Source organism: Ranitomeya variabilis, chromosome 7 (genome assembly GCF_051348905.1).
Source record: "Ranitomeya variabilis isolate aRanVar5 chromosome 7, aRanVar5.hap1, whole genome shotgun sequence".
Taxonomy (NCBI): Eukaryota; Metazoa; Chordata; class Amphibia; order Anura; family Dendrobatidae; genus Ranitomeya; species Ranitomeya variabilis.
Window position 1 is genome coordinate 8,781,579 of NC_135238.1, and position 22,819 is coordinate 8,804,397.

A 22,819-nucleotide genomic window follows, 5' to 3' on the forward strand; every position below is an offset into this window, starting at 1 on the left:
TTCCTGCAGTGTCTGCTTCTGTCACCAGGCGGGTGGCACTGTATTCATTCTGCGGGTGGCGCTGGTGACCAGAGGCTCTGGAAGACGCAGGCTCTCTCCGGCCTCTTAGACTTGGATGGCTGAGACCTGCAGAGCCGTCCAGTCCAGCAGTGTGGGTGTGTGTACTTTCTAGCTGGAATTATCAGCTCCCTGCTCCCACCAATTGGAAAGCACCACACCCTATTTAAGCTTTCAGCTTACTCCTGGAAGCTGCCAGATATAGCTTGTGCTTCCCTGGTTTGGTCTGTGTCTTCTGCTCTTGAGATATTGTTTGTTCTTTCCTGTTTTGACCTTGGTTTATTTATTGACGTTTCTCCTTCCTGACGATTTTGTACCTTTGATGCCCTCTTGGTTTGGCCTGGCTCCCTAACTATCCTTCTTACCAATCTGCGACACGGAACAGCAGCTGGCTCTGTGGTCCTTGCCCTGGGACCCTTGTGTAGGTCCATATCTTTGTATAAGGGTTAAAGAGTGAAGGCCAGGACAACCCCAGGGCTCTGGGCAACGTAGAAGCTTGCTCCAACCCTGTTCATGGTAGCAATTTTAGAGCTGCCAGTCGATGACTGACAGAACCATCTTATACCAGGTTTACTGCCGAAGTCTGCTGCCATCTCATCATGTTAAAAGCAATTTCTACTATAGATGAGTAATTCGATACAATGCAAATTTCTGTCAAATTTTTAGAAATTCACTGAGATCATCCTCCTCCTCATCCTCCCATCAAAATTGCTATCCTCTTAATATATTGCAGTCACCATATTATATAGCACTGTGTACTTACAATTGCTAATTCCTCCTTTCTACCAGATAATTCTTCTCTTTTCCATTAGGTCTATGACATCACGTGATTAATAACTGATGAGCTGAATCCTTCTAAGCTGTATGTAGAAACAGGAGGTGAATTTTCCCTGCATGAGTCATCACTGCAAAAGTCAGTGGCAGGGGGGAGAAGGGAGCAGTTGGCTCAAGAGTGAAGAGGGGAATGATTTCTGCAGGGACAAGAGACTTCCTGTTTCTACATAGAGCAGAGAAAAGAGAAGAAATAGCTGGTAGAAGGGCAAAATGAGCAATTGTAAGTTTGTAAGTATGATGACTGCAATATATTAAAAGAATAAAAAGGTTGAAGGGAGGAGGAGAATGATTGCTTATTTGAGCCAGAGAATTTTAAAAATATGTGAAAGGCTGTTGTTATTTTATACATTGCCAAAAATTGCATCATCTAGAGGAGAATAACAGGACCTCAGCTGGCCAGTTTTCCCCATCATGTCTTGCTATCACATCACATGGTATAGCACAGCTGATCAAGAAGGAATATCAGCACCTGTATAAAAGCCAAGGCAGGGAATGCAGCAGACATTTTAAAATTAATTTGGATAGTGAGAGGACATCAAAACTCACAGCTTAGCCACAGGGAGAGAAAGCCGTAAACACTGAAGAAACAGTATAGATGTGTGACAATGCAACCAATCAGGAAGATTTGTGTTTGAGGAAAAGAGAATAATGCAGATTTAATTGACCATTGCGATTATAGTGCTTCTTCATTTCAATCACACAATCACTACTTTTCAGATGACATCTACAAGGAGTTTGTATGTTCTCCCCATGTTTTGCAGGTTTCCTCCGGGTTCTCCGGTTTCCTCCCACACTCCAAAGACTGATAGGGAATGTAGATTGGGTCAGCGATGATGATGTCTGTAACGCTGTGATATACTGTAACATTTATAAAGAACCAGACGCCTCCATGCCAAGGTCCATACAGTATATATACATGACGCGATAAAAGCCTTTACTCAGCAACCTGTTCTCTTGTTATTACCAGATATGAGCTCTACGGAGAGGTTGCTTAAAGTGTTCCGGAAGATTCTTCAATCAAATTTGACCAGTCTGGAAGAGGAGATTGATACGTTGCTCCATTATACCCTGAGGCACGATGCCGTGGAACAGATGGATGATCCGAGGAGGAAGACAGAAGAACTCTTGGGCATGTTATTGGACGGAGGGGAAGACGCTTGTCAACAGTTTTTGGAGGATTTGAAACAAAATCCCCATTTGTTTCCCTGGATTTTACGCATCCTGAGTGACGCGGAAGCTGGTGAGTCACCATCTATGATTCTCTCCACCAATGGCGGCAGCTACAGACGATTATACCGATTGTGGGATGACTGTAGTTATCGGGATCGTGCACTTTGGTTCTTTTTTTGTGATTATGTGTTTCCACCTCCTGCTGTGAAATATTCTTATTGATGTAGTTTCCATCTTCTTTGTGATAATATTTTCTTTTTGCCTAAAAAAAAAATTAAGTTCAAACTTCATTTTTAATGCAAAAAAGATGCAAATATTTTTTAGGTTGACTAGATAAGTGACCATTCATTTCACCGTGTCTCATAATGACGACTTAATCATCTTGACCCACTGACAGGTCACTTTTCTCCTTTTGACTTTAGTGGGATTATTGTTCTTAAAATTGGTAGAAGTAGTAAAATAGACTTTTTACTTCCATCTTAAGCTGTCCATACTCTTAGTTTGAAAGTACTTGGTGAACAGTTTCTAACGTCCTCATATTTATGCAGTCTTGGCTTAACTCGTGAATGTGTTTTCAATAGTGTGAGCAGAACAAGCCGCTCTCTGACCTCTCTTCCCCTCCTGTCCAAATAGGAAAATAGGATCAGGAATGTAGAAATCCAACAATCCTAAAAGGAAGAACTTCAAGACTCTTCCATACTCATGAAGTAGCTCTAGTCTTTTCCTGCCGGTTGGTAGGTTTCGTCAACTTTCCTATGGTTGTCAAATTCGTACATCTGTCCAACAAAAATATCCAGAAGGACCAGGCCAAATACTGGTCCCTGTGAGGTTTTAACTCTAGTACTGATCTTTTATGAGACAGTATAAAAAAAATCCAAAATATCTGATTCTGTCTTACAATGATCTGGTTGACATCGCTCATAAGACCTAACATTGGCCTGGCAATCCTTGCTGACCATGTATGATGAAGGTCCTACCTTGATGCCTTATGTCAAATCTCCCATTTATGAACAGATTCAGAGTTTACCCATGATGGAAAAACCAATTTGGCAGAGAAGAATATTTGGTTTGCCGGTGGGGTTGGCTGTTTTTGATAGCAGCAACTATCCTATTTTGCCCAATGACTTTTGTTATGATCCGGTGGTAGGATCACAAAACTGACCTGATAGGTAAACCTGAATTGTAGGACAAGCTCCGGGATTGTGGGAACTATACCGACCGCAATCCTGATCCTATCCACACACACTAAAGGCAGCCGTGGAGCGTTACCTAAAAAGCTAGACGCCTCTTCACAGCCTAAGAAACTGGCTACCCATAGAGAGAAAGCAAAGCCTCACTTGCCTCAGAGAAATACCCCAAAGTTTAGACAGCCCCCCACAAATAATAACGGTGAGTTAAGGGGAAAATACAAACGTAGGAATGAAAAACAGATTTAAGCAAATGAGGCCCGCTAACACTAAATAGACAGAAGAAAGCAAGGGATCTGTGCGGTCGGTACAAAAACTATCAAAAACTATCCACGCAGAAAGTACAAGAACCCCCACACCGACTCACGATGTGAGGGGCACACTCTGCACCCCAGAGCTACCAGCAAGCGAAAAATCACATATAAGCAAGCTGGACTGAACACATCATATACTGAGAAACATATTCAAGGAAACAATGAGCAAAAAGAACTAGCAAGACTTAAGGTACCTTCACACTAAACGATATCGCTAGCGATAAGTGACGTTGCAGCGTCCTGGCTAGCGATATCGTTTAGTTTGACACGCAGCAGCGATCAGGATCCTGCTGAGATATCGCTGGTCGTTGAACAAAGTTCAGAACTTTATTTGGTCGTCAGACCGGCGTGTATCGTCGTGTTTGACACCAAAAGCAACGATACCAGCGATGTTTTACACTGGTAACCAGGGTAAACATCGGGTTACTAAGCGCAGGGCCGTGCTTAGTAACCCGATGTTTACCCTGGTTACCAGCGTAAAATGTAAAAAAAACAAACACTACATACTTACATTCGCGTCCCCCGGCGTCCGCTTCCCACACTGACTGAGCGCCGTAAAGTGAAAGTGAAAGTACAGCACAGCGGTGACGTCACCCCTCTGCTGTTAGGGCCGGCGCTCAGTCAGTGCAGGAAGCGGACACCGGGGGACGCGAAGGTGAGTATGTAGTGTTTGTTTTTTTTACATTTTACGCTGGAAACCAGGGTAAACATCGGGTTACTAAGCGCGGCCCTGCGCTTAGTAACCCGATGTTTACCCTGGTTACCTGGGGACCTCTGCATCGTTGGTCGCTGGAGAGCGGTCTGTGTGACAGCTCTCCAGCGATCAAACAGCGACGCTGCAGCGATCTGCATCGTTGTCGCTATCGCTGCAGCGTCGCTTAATGTGAAGGTACCTTTAGCTTCTCAGAAAGAGACAGGTCACAAGGGAGATCCAGGAGAGGTCAGAACCAGTACTGAATACAACGACAGCAGGCAACAAGTAAAGGTCCAGGTGGAGTTAAATAGGAACCAGCATAGCAGGAAATGAGACAGCTGAGCCCAGCTCCAGACCCGCAGTATCGCTAAAGGCCACCAGAGGGAGCCCAGACGGAATTCACAACAGACTTTATAAAATTCTCTCTTTTTTTCCAGATAATGCGATGTTCAAGATGATGTTAGAAGATTTAGGTCTAGGTGCATTTGTACAACAGAAGCTGTCGCTTTCAAAAGTCCAAAGTATCATTTGTGATGTGCGAATGTCAGATGCTACCTGCAATTCCGTCAAGGACATCCCCATGCATCTTCTAAGACATCTCATGGCGTTGAATATCCAAGAAGCTTTTAGAAGCTTTGACTTTAATCTTGAATCTGCCAGAAGTAATTCACAACTGAACATTTCAGGTAATGTACCAGGACCTGTTCACCCTCTAGATGTTCTCTGCGGTCTCCTCCATTGCTCAGACAATTTCCTACGACAAGAGATCATAAGAAGGATGTCCATGTGTCAGGTCCCTGTTCCTCTGCTCCTTCCAGCTGGTGAAGGAGGAGACGGCACATTTTTATTGTGGGCAATGAGAAGTATTATCATGGAAAGCGTTTCTCCATCATTGGTTGACCATAGGGCATTGACTGAAGACAGTGTCGTAAACATTCCTTTGCCAGTCTTTTCCTTTGTAAGTCTTGGCAAGAGTCGATGCACGTCCATAGCCGAAATTATGAAGCAAATTTTAACTGCTCAACAGAGGAGTAAGGATAATTGCTTGCAAAGAGTGATGGACTGGGGAGATATGCCGAGAATTATTTCACATGGTTTGGTGGAAATATCTTGGTTTTTTCCTGCCTACCGAATTCACATGAATCCACTTGAAAAACCTTTTGCATTGGTAAATCTAAATGAAGATTTACAGACAAGTATGAGGCAGTTTGAGTTTTTAACAAAGGTGTCCTCTGCTGTGTTCATACTTATGGAAAATTTGACCAAACAACAGTGGGACTTCCTATTACATGTCGGGGGCAGTGACAATAATTACTATTTCATATACCAAGACCAGTTCACCCAAGAATCAAACCAATTTTGTAGACAATTATTTTCAGACTTTGGCCTCAATGAGCGGAAATTTCTGATGCAATCAGACAAGAAGCTGAATGAAAAGTTACAGCTTATTTTGAGAGATATCATCCAAGAATCTCCTAAAAAAATGACATTGAGAGACATGTCGGTGGAAGCCGAAAAACTTCACTTTTATAGTGATGAAAACCTACCTGGCTGTGAATATGGAAGATTATACTCTAAAGACCTCATTGATGATATTGTAAGTGCAATGAAATATGCAGGAGGAGATGTAAAACAGCAGCAAAATCTAAAAATGCAAATTGCGGAAGTCGAAAAAGAGTTGTGTCGCCTGAGACACCAAGGAGAACTTTGCATAGCAGACTACAAAGCTGAACTAATCCATAAAAGCCATGATCTCCTGAAAGATCAAAGTCAATACAATCACAGCGACATAATGGAAAATCTACGATATGCATTTACTTACCTGAACATCGTAGAACAACAATATTTCCTAAAATGGACACAGTTTCAAAAATCCTCTGCAAACGCCATGATGGATAATATGATACAAGAAGATGTGTTTTCTAGGATCGGATGGATGTATGAAGCAGATGTTCTGGTAGGGAGCACACCAGAAGGTGTGAGGCTATGTGCCAATTTTCCTAAAGCAGCTGCAGATCTTCTCCTACAAGGAATTCCAGTCCAGCTCATTGATGGAGATACTTCCAGAATACATCTGCAGTGGATCACTGATGTCCTGATTGAACTGCACACCAAAACAAAAGGGAAATGCAGAATACGAGTGATATCCATTCTAGGAGTCCAAGGTACAGGGAAGTCCACCCTTCTGAACACCATGTTTGGTCTACAGTTTCCAGTGGCCCGTAGGCAATGCACACATGGAGCCTTAATGAGTCTTATTAAGGTGGAAGAGAAGGACTTGGGCTGTGACTTTTTTGTTGTAATTGACTGTGAAGGCCTACGAGCTCTTCAAAATGCACCTGTAGAGGAGAGCTTTCACCACGACAATGAGTTGGCAACACTGGTGGTTGGGTTGAGTGACATTGCCATAATTAACATGGCTTTAGGAAGTATCTCAGAAATGGGAAACATTTTGCAGATTGTGACTCATGCATTAATAAGGATGAAAGGAAATAGGCAAAAGCCCAATTGTTTATTGGTCTATCAGACAATGGACAGAGTATCTTCTGGAGGAGAACTTATGTTAAATAGGGAAATGCTTCGTATAGGTGCAGAAAGTAGCAAGTTCCTTCAATTTTATGACGTAATTGATAATTTTTTACCATATCATATTTTGACAGATGATTGGGTTATTCCTCCATTTGATCTCAAAACTTCTTGTTACAGTGAGAAAGTTGTAGAGTTAAGGAAGCATCTACTGCAAATAATAAAAGATCTGTCGCAAAGCGCCAGCTTTCGCAACGTGCAGAACTTTACTGAAGACATGAAGGTTCTATGGAATTCTATAAATCATGAAAATTATATCTTCAGATTTAAAAATATATTAGAAGGAAACATCTACACTGAGCTCTATGAAAAGTTTCTAGAACTGGAATGGAACCTGTGCAGAAAAATGAGCCGGTGGTGGGCCAACATACAAGAAGACACCTCCAAACATCCTCCTGGTGAACTTCATATACATGTCTTAGTCCAAAAGGTATTGACAATGCTGAATGAAGAGGAGAGGATGATGAAGGAATCCCTACAGATTTATTTCACAGGTAACTCAGAAGACATGAATATCCGTATAGCAAAAAAGTTTGAAGCTGAGTTTATGGACAAGATCCAAAGCCTGAGGAGTAAGCTGGAAACCCAGTACATCACCACGTGTTCAAAGATAAAAATTTTAGCAAGTGGGTTAAAAGACACAATTGTAGAGGAATTCACCCGAGAAGAACTAGACCTTCATGAAACCAGTTTTGATGTTGAACTCTACTGGAATGGGGCTGTAACCAAATATCAATCCATGATTGTGTATTATAATGTTCAAGAAGAATTTCTAAAACTCCTGAGACAAGACATGAGGACGAAAGGAAGCAAAATCACTGAGCTGATTCACGGCATCAGCAACTTGTCCGATTACGCTCCCGCAAGTTTGACATATGGTGCAGGATATGCCGATAGATATGGAAATATAAACATGGAGAACGATCCAGCCTACCAAAGCAAAAGGGACAGTATCACTAAATTCTTGCTGGGCAAGTCAAGCAAATACGTCTGGAAAATGATTGCTTCAAAAGCAGAGTATGACTCAGCGCACTGCATGAACCTGCTGAAAATGGTCAATGACGTGATCCATGCGGGCACCATGCCTTATACGGACCTGTTCACATTAAACCTTAAGCTCCAAATCTTGGCACAAGCTGTACCACATTTTCAGAAAATGCAAAAAGACTCCATAAGAGAATGTGTCGCACTGTATGATGTGGAACATTTAAGAGATGAGGCGATATGTTGTCTAAAATATGTGCAAAGAGATAAAATAATCGCCAATAACTATTGTCAAGTTTGTCTGAAACCGGCTGTGGAAGTAAAAGTCAAGAAAATATTGAAACATAGACTTGTCAATGACTTTGCCAACTGTATGTGTGCAGAGAGGAGGCGGATGAGACCCTCCGGGCATCCCCGTGGGCAGAGGTGCATTCACCATCCTCCGGTAGTAGACACTCTGGAGAACATCTGTACCCGTTATACGAATCAAGACGAGATTCGGGTTCTATTAGCGAACATCATTTCTTCAGTCACAGAGGACATTCGGCAGGTGCTAACCCACCCAGACGCCTTGAAAAGAGGGAATATTAGGGACCTTTTGTCAGCTCTGTGGTCAGTCCTACCGGTCCTACCGGGTGTAAGAAGAGACATGTTAAAAGCCCCTTACAGAGTCACAGTTTCAGTTGCACAGTGGGCCTCATATCTGGAATGTTTTGTAAATAAATTAGAAGAACAACTTCAGGAAGAATTCAGATCGAGTATCGAAGAACTTTACATGGAGTGTCCATATCTAATACACTGAGACCGGCCGGACATTGGGTTATAAAGTCAGAAAAAAGCATTGTGTCCCAGGGTTAGTTCCTAAAGGAGTTTGCAATATTCAGGACGTATTCTCAACAACATCAGATCAGCGGGGTCTCAACCTCGGCACTGATCAGCTGTGTAATGGGCCACTTCGATGCCTTCATTACTTACTCTGCGGCTTACCAGGCGGAGAGGGGAGGACATGTTTCTTGTGGGCACCGGGAGCTATTTGTCCTGTCAGTTGTCTAGAAGTACAATTGTATCCCCCACTTTATATCATCATTTCTTACAGCCGTGTTACGTTACTCCTCTTGGGAATGTCTAGTTTCATTGACAACTGGGTGTTACTAACTATACAATGACACTGGCCAATCAGTGCTGACTAGGTAGGGACACGCCCGTTTGACAAGAGAGAATGATAACACCCAGTAGTCAATTTATTCGCAAATATTTAAGAGGGACAGGGCGACACTGAGCGCGAAGTAACCATGCTCCAAAATTGTTATTTCACGGGGAACGCAAATAAAAACGCAAAGAGAGAAAGTGTGATAAAACAAGCGCTGGCGGAAACCGGAAGCTTCGTACATAACGTTTTGTCTGTTTGGAGCCTCCCTGTATATTCGTATTTATTATGAACATCTTAAAGGGGTTCTCCGGCTGCACACTTCTACATCAGGAGGTGAGCGGCACTAATGACACCACGTCTGCAGATACTACATGCACCATGACTGTCGGTCGCTCATGTCTCCCAGAAAGTGGAAGAGTGGAAGTGATCAGTGCCGGAGAGCCCCTGTAAGGATCAATATGACTTACACAAATTATTATAAATTATTATATAGAAATATATTATATAAATATAATATATATATATATATATATATATAAATAATATAAATTATTATACTGTACACAAATTTTTAAGAACATTCTTGATACAACTGAATCTTTTAAGATTATGTTTAAGATTATGTTTCCATCAATGACTAAAGTGTGGCAAAATATGTTAGCAACGTAAATAATAATAATAACTGATAGTAATGATTATTATTACAACTAATATTATTATTATTTTCATTGTATATTATTATAATTATTTATTATTCTAAAATAATATAATATGATGAATATAATAAGACAAATTATAATAACACTAGATGGTATTCTAACGCATCGGGTATTCTAGAATTTGTATGTAGTTTATTTATGAAGATTTTAGAATAATACATTGAATACACAGGATTCGGCCGGCCGCGACCAATTAGCGAAGCGTGGTTCAAATCCCGCGCCAATTCGCGGCCGGACTGCGCCTGTCGCTGATTGTTCGCAACCGACCACGTAGTGTTGTGAACTCTGTTTTTGGGCTCCCTCTTGTGGTCACAAGTGGTACTGTGTAGTGCTATCTTTGGGCTCCCTCTGGTGGCTCTTTTTGTCATTCTGCGGGTCTGTGGCTGGGATCAGCTGTCTCGTTATCTGCTAGTTGGTTTCCTATTTAGCTCACCTGGACTTTCAGTTGTTGCCTGCTGTCAATGTATTCAGTGCTATTTTGATCTCTCCTGACTACCTTCGTTATCAGTCTCTCCAAGAGAAGCTAAGTTTCTGTTTGTTCATTTTTTGCTCATCAGTGTTCAATATGTTTCTTAGTTTATTATTAGTTTTTCTCCAACTTGCTAGTATGTGATTTCCTCGCTTGCTGGTAGCTCTAGGGGGCTGAGTTTCTCCCCTCACACCGTTAGTTGGTGTGGGGGTTCTTGAATTCTCAGCGTGGATATTTTATATAGGGTTTTCTACTGACCGCACAGTTTCCTATCTATCTTCTGCTATCTAGTATTAGTGGGCCTCATTTGCTGAATCTGTTTCATTTCTACGTTTGTATTTTCCCCTTACCTCACCGTTATTATTTGTTGGGGGGCTTTCTATATCTTTGGGGTTATTTCTCTGAGGCAAGTGAGGTCTTTGCTTTCTCTCTAGGGGTAGCTAGTTTCTCAGGCTGCGTCGAGACATCTAGGAATTTAGGCACGTTCACCGGCTACCTTTAGTGTGTGCGGTTAGGATCAGGATTGCAGTCAGTCCAGTTACCACCTCCCTAGAGCTCGTCCTATGTTCAGTTACTTAGCTAGTCAGTTCTGTGATCCTCAGCCACTAAGGATCATAACAACGTAGTATATAGCACAGCCAAGTAGTATATAACAGCTCATGTAGTAAATAGCACAGCCACGTAGTGCATAGCACAGCCACGTAGTACATAGCACAGCCACGTAGTACATAGCACAGCCACGTAGTACATAGCACAGCCACGTAGTATATAGCACAGCCCACGGAGTATATAGCACAGCCACGTAGTATATAGCACAGCCACGTAGTATATAACAGCCACGTAGTAAATACCACAGCCACGTAGTAAATAGCACAGCCATGTAGTACATAGCACAGCCACGTAGTATATTGCACAGCCACGTAGTATATAGCACAGCCACGTAGTATATAGCACAGCCCACGGAGTATATAGCACAGCCCACGGAGTATATAGCACAGCCACGTAGTATATAACATAGCCCACGGAGTATATAACACAGCCACGTAGTATATAGCACAGCCCACGGAGTGTATAACAGCCCACATAGCATATAACAAAGCCACGTAGTTTATAACAGCCCACGTAGCATATAACACAGCTCACGTAGTATATAACAGCCCACGCACGCAGTATAAAACACAGCCCACGTAGTGTATAACACGGGCCACATAGTATATAACAGCCCACGTAGTGTATAACACAGCCACGTAGTATATAGCACAGAAACGTAGTACATTGCACAGCCACGTAGTATATTGCACAGCCACATAGTATATTGCACAGCCACGTAGTATATTGCACAGCCCACGTAGTATATTGCACAGCCCACATAGTATATAACACACCCCACGTAGTATATTGCACAGCCCACGTAGTATATTGCATAGCCTACATAGTATATTCCACAGCCCACGTAGTATATTGCACAGCCAACGTAGTATATTGCACAGCCCACGTAGTATATTGCACAGCCCACGTAGTATATAGCAATGTGGGCATCATATGCCTGTTAAAAAAAAAGAATTAAAATAAAAAATAGTTATATACTCACCTTCCGTTGGCCCCAAGATCCAGGCAAAGCGTTTACCGATGCTCTCCGTGCGCTCCGGTCCCAAGAGTGCATTGTGGTCTCGCGAGACCGCTACGTCATCATCTCACGAGATCGCAATGCATGGAGCGGTCTGTTCTGGATCCGAGGGGCCGACGGACGATGAGTATATAACTATTTTTTATTTTTTATATTTTTTTTAACATTTGATCTTTTTACTATTGATGCTGCATAGTCAACATCAATAGTAAAAAGTTGTTCACACAGGGTTAATAGCAGCGGTAATGGAGTGCGTTACACCGCGGCATAACGCGGTCCATTAACGCTGCCATTAACCCTGTGTGAGCGCTGACTGGGGGGGAGTATGGAGCGGGCGCCGGGCACTGACTGCGGGGAGTGAGGAGCGACCATTTTGCCGCCGGACTGTGCCCGTTGCTGATTGGTTGTGGCTGTTTTGCCGCGACCAATCAGCGACTTGGGATTTCCGTTACAGACAGACAGACAGACAGAATGACGGAAGTGACCCTTAGACAATTATATAGTAGATATAAAAATAATGAGTACAACAATGTAATAATCTAACAACACTTCGGCTCTATATTAATTCTGAAATATTTGTGTTTATTACAAAGGCTGTTACCCGAACACGTTTGATTTCTAATATTCATCCTCTACTTGTATTCATTCATACAATACATACTAAAGAAAATAAATTTAGATCAGAAATGAATCCTTCCTGAAGAATCAATTGTTTGGGGATTTTTTTTTAAAGAAAATGTGTACGTTTTATGGTCCAAGGGCTGAAAAGTCTGAGAGAGGAGCGTCTTAGCTCCTTAACTTTCATAGATGTTGGTGTTATCCAGCAGATAAGTGATAAACTGAGTCCGTACAACTTATATCACATGAAGAAAGGACTAAAGAAAAGCAATGTCACCGCTCACAATAAATAAGCTACAGAAGACACAAACACATGTATATACAACTCCAAAGCTATAAAAAAGAATTAGGCAAAAATTGTACGAATATAAAGTATATACTAAAAAAGTGATAAAAAACATAAAACTTATACTAAAAAAAATAATAATAATTGAAATTAACTGATAAAATAACACAATTGTTCACCCAGTGATGAGGATGAACTATTGGAGCTGACGAGTTTCAAAAACGACCTCGGGTGAACGCTGTCAAAAAACAAAAAACGATCCCTGTCTTCCCCCTGTTGTTCTGTGTATCGGATTACTATGGATCCAGTCACGTTCTGCTCCAAAATACGGATTACACAATTTTTTCAATATGTCAATTCCTGGGATATTTCAGGGAAGAAACCAGTCCACGGAATAAACTGGAAGAATTTCAGTGTTGAAAAATACAAATTTACGGAAAAAGGTAGAATTTGTTTTTAAAGTTTGCAAAATAAAAATGAATAATCAAAGATAAAAAAGAGAATACATTTGTTCCACAAATCATTTTTATTTCATAAAAGCCAGAAAAATGTAACAAAACATATAAAACAAGAGATGTATACATATATACCACAGTATCCCAGGGATCGTAACAACCTGTGCAGAAACATGAACGTGTCATCTACCGTTCATTGTGCAATCAGTGAACAAGAAAAATGACCTCACACAATCGCAATTTTTTTTTACTTTACCAATCAAAAAATAAATAGAAGCAAAACAGCAATTGTTTTTTACCCCAAAACATCAGTTTAGAAAGTCGCAGGAGAAAAAGCAATAAATGCATAAACCTCAGAATGTGGGAGAGCAACAAACATATCTCTACTGCTAGTAAATCCCAAGAGGTTTAAGGAATGAAGTCAGCAGAGTAATCTTATCAATAGAGGGCGGGGTCAGCAGAGTCATCTCCATAACAGAGGGCAAGGTCAGCAGAGTCATCTCATCAATAGAGGGTGGGGTCAACAGTCATCTCATCAATAGAGGGCGGGATCAGCAGAGTCATCTCATCAATAGAGGATGGGATCAGCAGAGTCATCTCATCAATAGAGGGTGGGGTCAACAGTCATCTCATCAATAGAGGGCGGGATCAGCAGAGTCATCTCATCAATAGAGGATGGGATCAGCAGAGTCATCTCATCAATAGAGGATGGGATCAGCAGAGTCATCTCATCAATAGAGGGTGGGATCAGCAGAGTCATCTCATCAATAGAGGTGGGGTCAGCAGAGTGATCTCATTGTCATTATTGGGTGGGGTTATCTCATCAATAGAGGGCGGGATCAGAAGAGTCACCTTATCGATAGAGGGAGAAGTCAGCAGAGTCATCTCATCAATAGAGGATGGGATCAGCAGAGTCATCTCATCAATAGAGGGTGGGGTCAACAGTCATCTCATCAATAGAGGGCGGGATCAGCAGAGTCATCTCATCAATAGAGGATGGGATCAGCAGAGTCATCTCATCAATAGAGGATGGGATCAGCAGAGTCATCTCATCAATAGAGGGTGGGATCAGCAGAGTCATCTCATCAATAGAGGTGGGGTCAGCAGAGTGATCTCATTGTCATTATTGGGTGGGGTTATCTCATCAATAGAGGGCGGGATCAGAAGAGTCACCTTATCGATAGAGGGAGAAGTCAGCAGAGTCATCTCATCCATAGAGGGAGAGGTCAGCAAAGTCATCTCATCGATAGAGGGAGAGGTCAGCAGAGTCATCTCATCGATAGAGGGAGAGGTCAGCAGAGTCATCTCATCAATAGAGGGAGTGGTCAGCAGAGTCATCTCATCGATAGAGGGAGAGGTCAGCAGAGTCATCTCATCGATTAAGCGAGAGGTCAGTAGAGTAATCTCATTGATAAAGGGAGAGGTTAGCAGAGTAATCTCATCAGTATAGGGAGAGGTCAGCAGAGTCATCTCATCAGTAGAGGAAGAGGTCAGCAGGGTCATCTCATCATTAGAGGAAGCGGTCAGCAGAGTCATCTCATCAGTAGAGGGAGAGGTCAGCAGAGTCATCTCATCGATAGAGGTCAGCAGAGTCATCTCATCAGTAGAGGGAGAGGTCAGCAGAGTCATCTCATCAGTAGAGGAAGAGGATTGCAGAGTCATCTCATCGACAGAGGGAGAGGTCAGCAGAGTCATCTCATCAACAGAGGGAGAGGTCAGCAGAGCCATCTCATCGACAGAGGGAGACGTCAGCAGAGTCATCTCATCGACAGAGGGAGAGGTCAGCAGAGTCATCTCATCAGTAGAGGAAGAGGTCAGCAGAGTCATCTCATCGACAGAGGGAGAGATCAGCAGAGTCATCTCATCAACAGAGGGAGAGGTCAGCAGAGCCATCTCATTATCATTAGGTGGTGGGTGAGATAAGGACAGCTTTATTGCATGCACTTCTTGCCGCACTGTCTATACAGACAACACAGAAAATTTGTCTCTCCAATGTGGTCTTTCCTATGCTAAAAACACAGGCTGGAGTTATGAGCCTCCGTTATGGGAGTTTTTCAAATCATTATATAAAATCTACAACGTACAAATATATAAGAAAATGCAATAATGAGTGCTATGACAATCACACACGAGACATCCACTCAATGGTGAAACTTCAGGATACAAACAAGTATTGCTCTGTGGACGCTAATATCGTGAGAGGACGTTGAGGAAATGTTGAGGTGTCCGGGTGCTAACGTGAGTTGAAATGTGATAGTTCTTGGTTTTTCTTTTTGACTTTCCATGAATTGTTGAGATCTTTATTTGGTGGAGGCTGCATACTCCCTACAGAGCTGTCCGGTAAGATGAGGGAGGCACTCAGCACTCACCACAAAGCTCACACTCCCGTGCTGCAGGTAGCAGACCTCAGACTTTACTCCACTGTTTAAACTTTTTGTGCACGATCCGAGGAGATCATCATCATATTTATTATCTTCATCCCAAACTTCAACCTTCAATAAGGGCGCATGGCTGAGCTCCAAGACCCCCAGGTCAAAGCGTGCTTTCCATGAGGGATTATTGTTGTTCCATATAGTTGAGGTCTGAACTTTAGCGGAACCATAACTTAGCACAACGAAGGCATCAGTCTTGGATATGTAGTCTCCCCAAAGATTCGAGGCACTTTCGATATTCACTGCTAATTTAGCAAATCCTTTCTTTGATGGGCAGCAGTTGGCATTGCGGTGGGCATTTCCTTGGCAGACACAAGAGCACTCCGCACCGAGACTCTGCATAGCCCCAGAAGGACAGGAGCAGTTCTGTCTGAGAGCCTTCTCCATGATATAGTCACTCACGGCCTTCTTCAGGTTCTCTCGCTGAGGTCCCCTGAACCTGACAAGGTTGTGGATAGACTCCAGGGAATACGATACAATATCAGGCTGTGTCTTGAGGCTGTCCATCCAATTCTCAAAGGCCGAAGTGCTCTCACTATTTTTGGAGTCAAATGAAAGGAGGTCGTACGTGATCTGTCCACCAGTGATCTGAAATGTAGGGATACAAAGAAGGCATCATGTTCTGGTGTAAGCAAGCAAAAAGGAATACTCAGGGGCAGTTGGAATAAAATAAGATAAATCTGGCCACTTCTGACCTGGTGACAGGACCTCCTGAAAGTCTACAGTATGTTATTACCTTCACTACTTTCTAAGTATTGTTTTTGTGTTATGCTTAAGTCGGCAGTTTTTGCTTTTTTTTTTTTCCTGCTGCTCCCCTGAGAAATCCAATTTTTGTCTTTTTTTATAATCCTATAAAGGGGCAGGTTGATAGCAACTACCTTACTGTTAGTTCTTCAGTACCTGGTAAAAAATTAATTAGTCCCGGATAACCCCTTTAATACTCCAGGTATGACGAGTCTTTGGAATGTGATCCTCCTTTTTTCCAAAAAACTCTATCAACCAAATGTGCCATAAAAATGTTGGAGCCCTGACGGTAAGGACCTACTAATTATGATAGGTCAACCTTCTACAACATTGCATACTACCCATGCACCGTTGTTTTCAGAGCCCAATATATGCCTCAAGATTTGTACTGTCCCTTGCTGCCGTTTGTGTCCGATATACTGTGCAGAGAAGACCCCAAAATAAGGTATGACCCCAGGAGAGATGCAATATTAAAAATGAGACTTCAAAAAATTACTCCAGACCTCAGACCAGACCCCTCTCTTAACCTACTCATTCCAGGGTCCAATTAATTTTCAGGCACTGCCGCATATAGTGTCCTGCTACCAGCCATTATCAGGATGTGGTCCTTAGGACCCCTGAGGAGAAGCGTGTGACACTGGCCATTATGAATCTGAGCAAATCTAATAGACAATGGCTGGTACAGAGCCCCATTAGGTCCATGAGTCCTGTGATAGTCGCTATGGTAGGTAGTTGTTTACTTCACAAAGCTTCCCCACCTCTTACCTTCCACATCCTCTCGTTATACGCCTGGTGGAAGCTCTCTCCGTGGTTGGCTTTTTGGCTCAGTTCTTTGCAGGTGCTGGCTTTGGCGCTAGCTTCTGCTTTACCGGTGATGGCAGCAGAGGCCTCAATGCTTAGACAGTCCTTCAGCTCATCTGTGGACACGCCGTCCATCGTTGCATGGCACGTCCTAATCGCAGTGACCTGTTGCGCTTCCCCTCCCATATTGGCTTGTGTGATATAATGGGTCCCATAGGTGCTTATTAGGTGTCTATATTTATCTTGGGTCTTCGTATCATACGTGGCAGGGAGCAACTTTAATCTTTCATAAAAATCATGGCTCAGTGGCGGCCGATATGACAGTCGGAGGCTGGAGAGAGACAACAGTGAATAATGATGGGGGGCTGGATCCCCACTAACATTGTGACATCCCCAAATAAAGATGCTACCACCGTAATCTATACGGTGTGTAGGAGAATCTATACAGTCTTATATCTGGAGTGTGACCCCCAAACTCTCCGATCTGTCACCCGATTTGAGTCTAAATTAACAATTGCATTTTCTCAGACAGATGTCTTTGCTTTGTATCACAATGTACAGACAGTGCAGAGTGTCAGAAACTAGTGCAGTCTACAAGAAGAGACCCTTCCCCAGATACCGGGGAGTGACAGAGGAGCTGCATGTAAAGCCTTACCCTACCACAAATAAGAAACCAGCAGCCCACCATGTAATGTGATGAGATGACCCCACCCTCCAATGAGATGACTCTGCCGACTTCGCCCTCTAATGATAATGAGATGACTCTGCTGACCCCGCCTCCAATGATGAGAGGACTCTGCTGACTATGCCCTCCAATTATAATGAGATGACTCTGCTGATTCTGCCCTACAATTATGAGATGACTCTGCAGACCAATCCCGTTCATGATGAAATGACTCTCCTGATTTTGCCCTCCAATGATGAGATGACTCTGCTGACCCCATCCTCTAATGATAATGAGATTTCTCTGCTGACCCCGCCCTCTATTGATAATGAGATCATTCTGCTGACTCCGCCCTCTAATGATAATGAGATGACTCTGCTGACCCCGACCACTAATGATAATTAGATGACTCTGCTGACCCTGCCTTCTAATAATAATAATGAGATGACTCCGCTGACCCTGCCCTCTAATAATAATGAGATGACTCCGCTGACCCTGCCCTCTAATAATAATGAGATGACTCTGCTGACTCTGCCCTCTAATAATAATGAGATGACTCTGCTGATCCTGCCCTCTAATGATAATGAGATGACTCCGCTGACCCTGCCCTCTAATAATAATGAGATGACTCCGCTGACCCTGCCCTCTAATAATAATGAGATGACTCCGCTGACCCTGCCCTCTAATAATAATGAGATGACTCTGCTGACCCCATCCTCTAATGATAATGAGATGACTCTTCTGACCCCATCCTCTAATGATAATGAGATGACTCCTCTGACCCCATCCTTTAATAATGAGATGACTCTACTGATGCTGAACAATTGTTATTATGTTCTGTTTTCACACTCTATGCACAGTAATACATTAGTGGAGACACTGTACCTGTAGTAGGCGCAGCTCAGCTTGTGCCTCACAAAGGTGTATCGATCTCCGTTGGTCTTACTCTGACCAAACTGTGACAACTGTGACTGAGATCCGGCCAACACCACTTTGGCTTCTCCCGCTTTGTGATGGAGCTCCAGGCCGGCCTCCCAGTTATTCTCAATACTCGATGCCGACTCTTCAGCTAATGCAGAAGTTGACCGTGAGGTCTCTCCACTGATCTTCTTAACACAAGTGGACTGAGGCTTCCAATCCACCACCCCGAGCGGCAACTTCTGCCAGGCATTCTTCATGTAATGGTTCCTACAGACCGTACAGGTTTCCTCAGATGTGATAACTTTCTGGAGATTTAACAGATAGGACCCTTTCTTCTGCATTGTCACAATATCTACTCCCTCTCCGAGAAGAGTGTGACCTGGGACAAAGTGGATCTTATTGCACTCTTCAATCTTTGCTGACCGGCAGGCGTAGGTCAACGGAGGAGGAGTGGACGCCCCGGAAACAGAAACGAGAAGAGTGAAGATGAAGAACATGGTCCAAAAGCTGAAAATAATTGCAGAAAAGGTTGTGTTACTAAAGATGGAGTCCATGTAGCCAATGTGAAGGAACAGATGATTGGCCTCGGGGAGACCAAAACATCCAACACCGCGGAGACACCATCACAAGTTTCTCAACGCAGTGATCCAGAACACTGCCCCCATCCCTTATGGGAAATATGCAAATGCATGTAGGATAGCTGCGGAGACTTTCTCAATGAGTGCCTTTTACTAGGCACTGCTCCTAATAGCCAGATTCCCCCCGAAACAGCTGTCTGTGGATGGATACCATGCTTGGCATAGGTGGTTTTCCTGTATTGGATGTTTTCCTTTATTGGATGCTGCCCTTCCCGTGGTTGTTCCTTCCCGGGGAAAGGTCTGGTTATTCACTGCTTGCGTCGAGAAACACGTGATGGTGTCTCCGCAGCTATCCTACATACATTTGCATATTTCCCATAAGGGATGGGGGCAGTGTTCTGGATCACTGCGTTGAGAAACACGTGATGGTGTCTCCGCGGTGTTGGATGTTTTGGTCTCCCCGAGGCCAATCATCTGTTCCTTCACAGCCTTTTACTAGGCACTGCTCCTAATAGCCAGATTCCTACTCCACACTGATGAGGGGCAAACACCCCGAAACAGCTGTCTGTGGATGGATACCATGCTTGGCATAGGTGGTTTTCCTGTATTGGATGTTTTCCTTTATTGGATGCTGCCCTTCCCGTGGTTGTTCCTTCCCGGGGAAAAGTCTGGCTATTCACTGCTTGCGTCGAGAAACACATGATGGTGTCTCCGCAGCTATCCTACATGCATGTAGCCAATGTGTGATGGTAAGTGATCCAGCGCATTAAGTAACATCTCCCTGCTAAGAGCTAAGAACCAGCAACAGAAGGTTTAGTAGTTTAGTCTGGGCAAATTTGGAGGCTTGTCAGGGTCCCTGTGCAGAGGGCCCATTCCTATGTACTAACCCTTCATGGTGTAAGGCGGATCCACGTATCACATGTGCATAAGTCTCAAATATCTTTTACTATATGTTGAAAAAAAAACATACGAGAGTGCTGCCTCTCTACCGATGCTCCAGTCACTGCTTACAGGCTGTGACAGTGATGTCACAACTAGCGCACACATCACCGCTGCAGCCAATCTCTGTGATCTGCAGTTGTGCTGATATAGAACGTTTGGCTGCAGAGGAATTATCCGCTGTAGTTGTGACGTCACTGCCGCAGCCTGTAAACAGAGAGCGGTGCTGCAGCGGGGAGGCAGTGCTCCAATCATTGAGGATAAGTAACATCCGATATTATTATTTTAATCCAGCACAGGTCAGAAATCTATGACCAAAAACCTTTGTTCTGCAGTCTGGGGGCAATTAAAAGGGGTTTTCCCCCAAAAAAATTTTTTTCTGTCCAATGGATTGTTCTATATGAAAATAATTCACCTTCTCCTGCCTCAGCAATGTGGCTCCCTCGCTGCGCTGGGGCTCGTTTACCACGGCAGTAAATAGCGCTTCCACCGTCCAAGTTCTATTTTTGAAAGACTGTAACGAAGCTTCTGCTGAAGACTCAAGGGTGTAAGTACAGAATATGACTGTTCTTCACCACAGCTATTGTTCCTGCTCCCTTCAAGTGTGAAAATGTGTCATCTTGCTGAAGTTTCTTAGAAAAAATGCCACTAGTTTGGGTTTTGTATGGAAACTATTCTCAGTTACTGAAATATCATGGTGCAACCACAGATGACCACACGTGTCATGGTGTACATGATCATATACAGCAGACACCATCGTCATTGTCCTCACACAGCTTTATCAAACATAATTGTAAATGATTGTTACTGTATACAATGTTGCTATTGAGGTCAGTGTATACAGTATGCGCTACGCTCTGAAGCTCCCCCTGGTGGTGACATCTAATCATGTATCTGTTACCGCAGGAAATTCCAGGCTTCGTATTAAATTAATATTAGCACAAATGTTGCCACCTACACACAAGCTGCAGACAAGATCCTTATCTTATATATGGAAAGACAAGACATTACCTTGTGTAGGTTGTGGACGGCAGCTCAGAGATGATATCTGCACGGAGGCTAGAATCTCACAGGATGTGGCCAGGAGCTACTGTGTAATATACGAGCGCTGTGCGGAGGTGGGGGGAGGATACACAGGTAGGAAACAGCATTGTAATTGGTGATGAGCATGTAAATATATAAATCAATATAAAGGGTTCATTTCATGAAATATTGTGGCTCCATTCAAGTCTAGGAATAAGCTGCAATACTAAGTACAATCGCCCTGCCAGGAGAGACTGCAAAAAAGCAGCCATGTTATTAAGTCTTTCACAATCTCTGTAATACATTGAATATAAAACAGCAGATGACAATAGACCAGACAATGTATGATTCTTTATCATTAGCTGACCACAGACCGGACATTGAATGTTCCTTTATCAATAGAAGACCACAAACCTGACAATGAATATTCCTTTATCAGTAGATAACTACAGACCGGACATTGAATGTTCCTTTATCAATAGAAAACCACAGACCGGACATTGAATGTTCCTTTATCAATAGAAGACCACAAACCTGACAATGAATATTCCTTTATCAATAGAAGACCACAGACTGGACATTGAATGTTCATTTATCAATAGAAGACCGCAGACCAAACAATGAATGCTCCTTTATCAATAGATGACTACAGACCAGACCTTGAATGTTCCTTTATCAATAGAAGACCACAAACCTGACAATGAATATTCCTTTATCAGTAGATGACTACAGACCGGACATTGAATGTTCCTTTATCAATAGAAGACCACAAACCTGACAATGAATATTCCTTTATCAATAGAAGACCACAGACTGGACATTGAATGTTCATTTATCAATAGAAGACCGCAGACCAAACAATGAATGCTCCTTTATCAATAGATGACCACAGACCGGACATTGAATGTTCCTTTATCAATAGAAGACCACAAACCTGACAATGAATATTCCTTTATCAGTAGATGACTACAGACCGGACATTGAATGTTCCTTTATCAATAGAAGACCACAAACCTGACAATGAATATTCCTTTATCAATAGAAGACCACAGACTGGACATTGAATGTTCATTTATCAATAGAAGACTACAGACCGAACAATGAATGTTCCTTTATCAATGGAAGACCACAGACCACAGGTAGGGTGGTAGACTGGGACCAGGGAGGAGATGTAGGGTGGTGCTGAGCCATGGAGAGCACGGGTAGGGTAGTAGGCTGAGACCAGGGAGATGTAGGGTGGTGCTGAGCCATGGAGTGCTTTGTGGATGAGGGTAGTACATTGAATGTTCATTTATCAGTAGATGACCACAGACCAGACATTGAATGTTCCTTTATCAGATGAATAAACTATATAGGCCATGTGAGTATTATTATTATTATTATTTATTGTTATAGCGCCATTTATTCCATGGCGCTTTACAAGTGAGGAGGGGTATACATAATAAAAACAAGTACAATAATCTTAAACAATACAAGTCATAACTGGTACAGGAGGAGAGAGAACCCTGCCCGCGAAGGCTCACAATCTACAAGGGATGGGTGAGGATACAGTAGGTGAGGATAGAGC

At 43.0% G+C, this 22,819-nt stretch overlaps 2 protein-coding genes across 4 annotated transcripts; one reads left to right on the forward strand and one right to left on the reverse strand.

Annotated features, from left to right (window-relative positions):
- Positions 1–1,864: 1,864 nt before the first annotated feature.
- On the forward strand, positions 1,865–9,461 carry LOC143785153 (up-regulator of cell proliferation-like). The gene is made up of 2 exons (XM_077273841.1): positions 1,865–2,131; positions 4,694–9,461. The coding sequence occupies exons 1-2, from the start codon at positions 1,984–1,986 to the stop codon at positions 8,626–8,628; spliced, it is 4,083 nt and encodes a 1,360-aa protein (XP_077129956.1). The 5' UTR covers positions 1,865–1,983; the 3' UTR covers positions 8,629–9,461.
- Positions 9,462–13,202: 3,741 nt separating this feature from the next.
- Positions 13,203–22,336, reverse strand: LOC143785154 (perforin-1-like). Of its 3 annotated transcripts, none has more exons than XM_077273844.1 (4): positions 21,241–22,336; positions 18,677–19,219; positions 17,092–17,458; positions 13,203–16,170 (listed from the first exon to the last, which is right to left on the reverse strand). In XM_077273844.1, exons 2-4 carry the CDS (start codon positions 19,207–19,209, stop codon positions 15,451–15,453), a joined length of 1,620 nt encoding a protein of 539 aa, XP_077129959.1. In that variant the 5' UTR covers positions 19,210–19,219; positions 21,241–22,336; the 3' UTR covers positions 13,203–15,450. The 3 variants fall into 3 exon arrangements, with proteins under 3 accessions (XP_077129959.1, XP_077129960.1, XP_077129957.1); XM_077273845.1 differs by having other exon boundaries at positions 20,645–22,129; XM_077273842.1 differs by lacking the exon at positions 21,241–22,336 and having other exon boundaries at positions 18,677–19,272.
- Positions 22,337–22,819: the final 483 nt, after the last annotated feature.

Bases quoted from the DNA above. Each gene is read 5' to 3' on its own strand.
- LOC143785153 (XM_077273841.1), top strand. From the start codon at position 1,984: ATGGATGATCCGAGGAGGAAGACAGAAGAACTCTTGGGCATGTTATTG. The intron at 2,132-4,693 runs GTGAGTCACCAT...CTTTTTTTCCAG, and splicing joins CCTGAGTGACGCGGAAGCTG to ATAATGCGATGTTCAAGATG.
- LOC143785154 (XM_077273842.1), bottom strand. From the start codon at position 19,266: ATGGACTCCATCTTTAGTAACACAACCTTTTCTGCAATTATTTTCAGC. The intron at 17,459-18,676 runs GTACAGTGTCTC...GTCTCTCTCCAG, and splicing joins CTGAGCTGCGCCTACTACAG to CCTCCGACTGTCATATCGGC. The intron at 16,171-17,091 runs GTAAGAGGTGGG...CCTACATTTCAG, and splicing joins ATAACGAGAGGATGTGGAAG to ATCACTGGTGGACAGATCAC.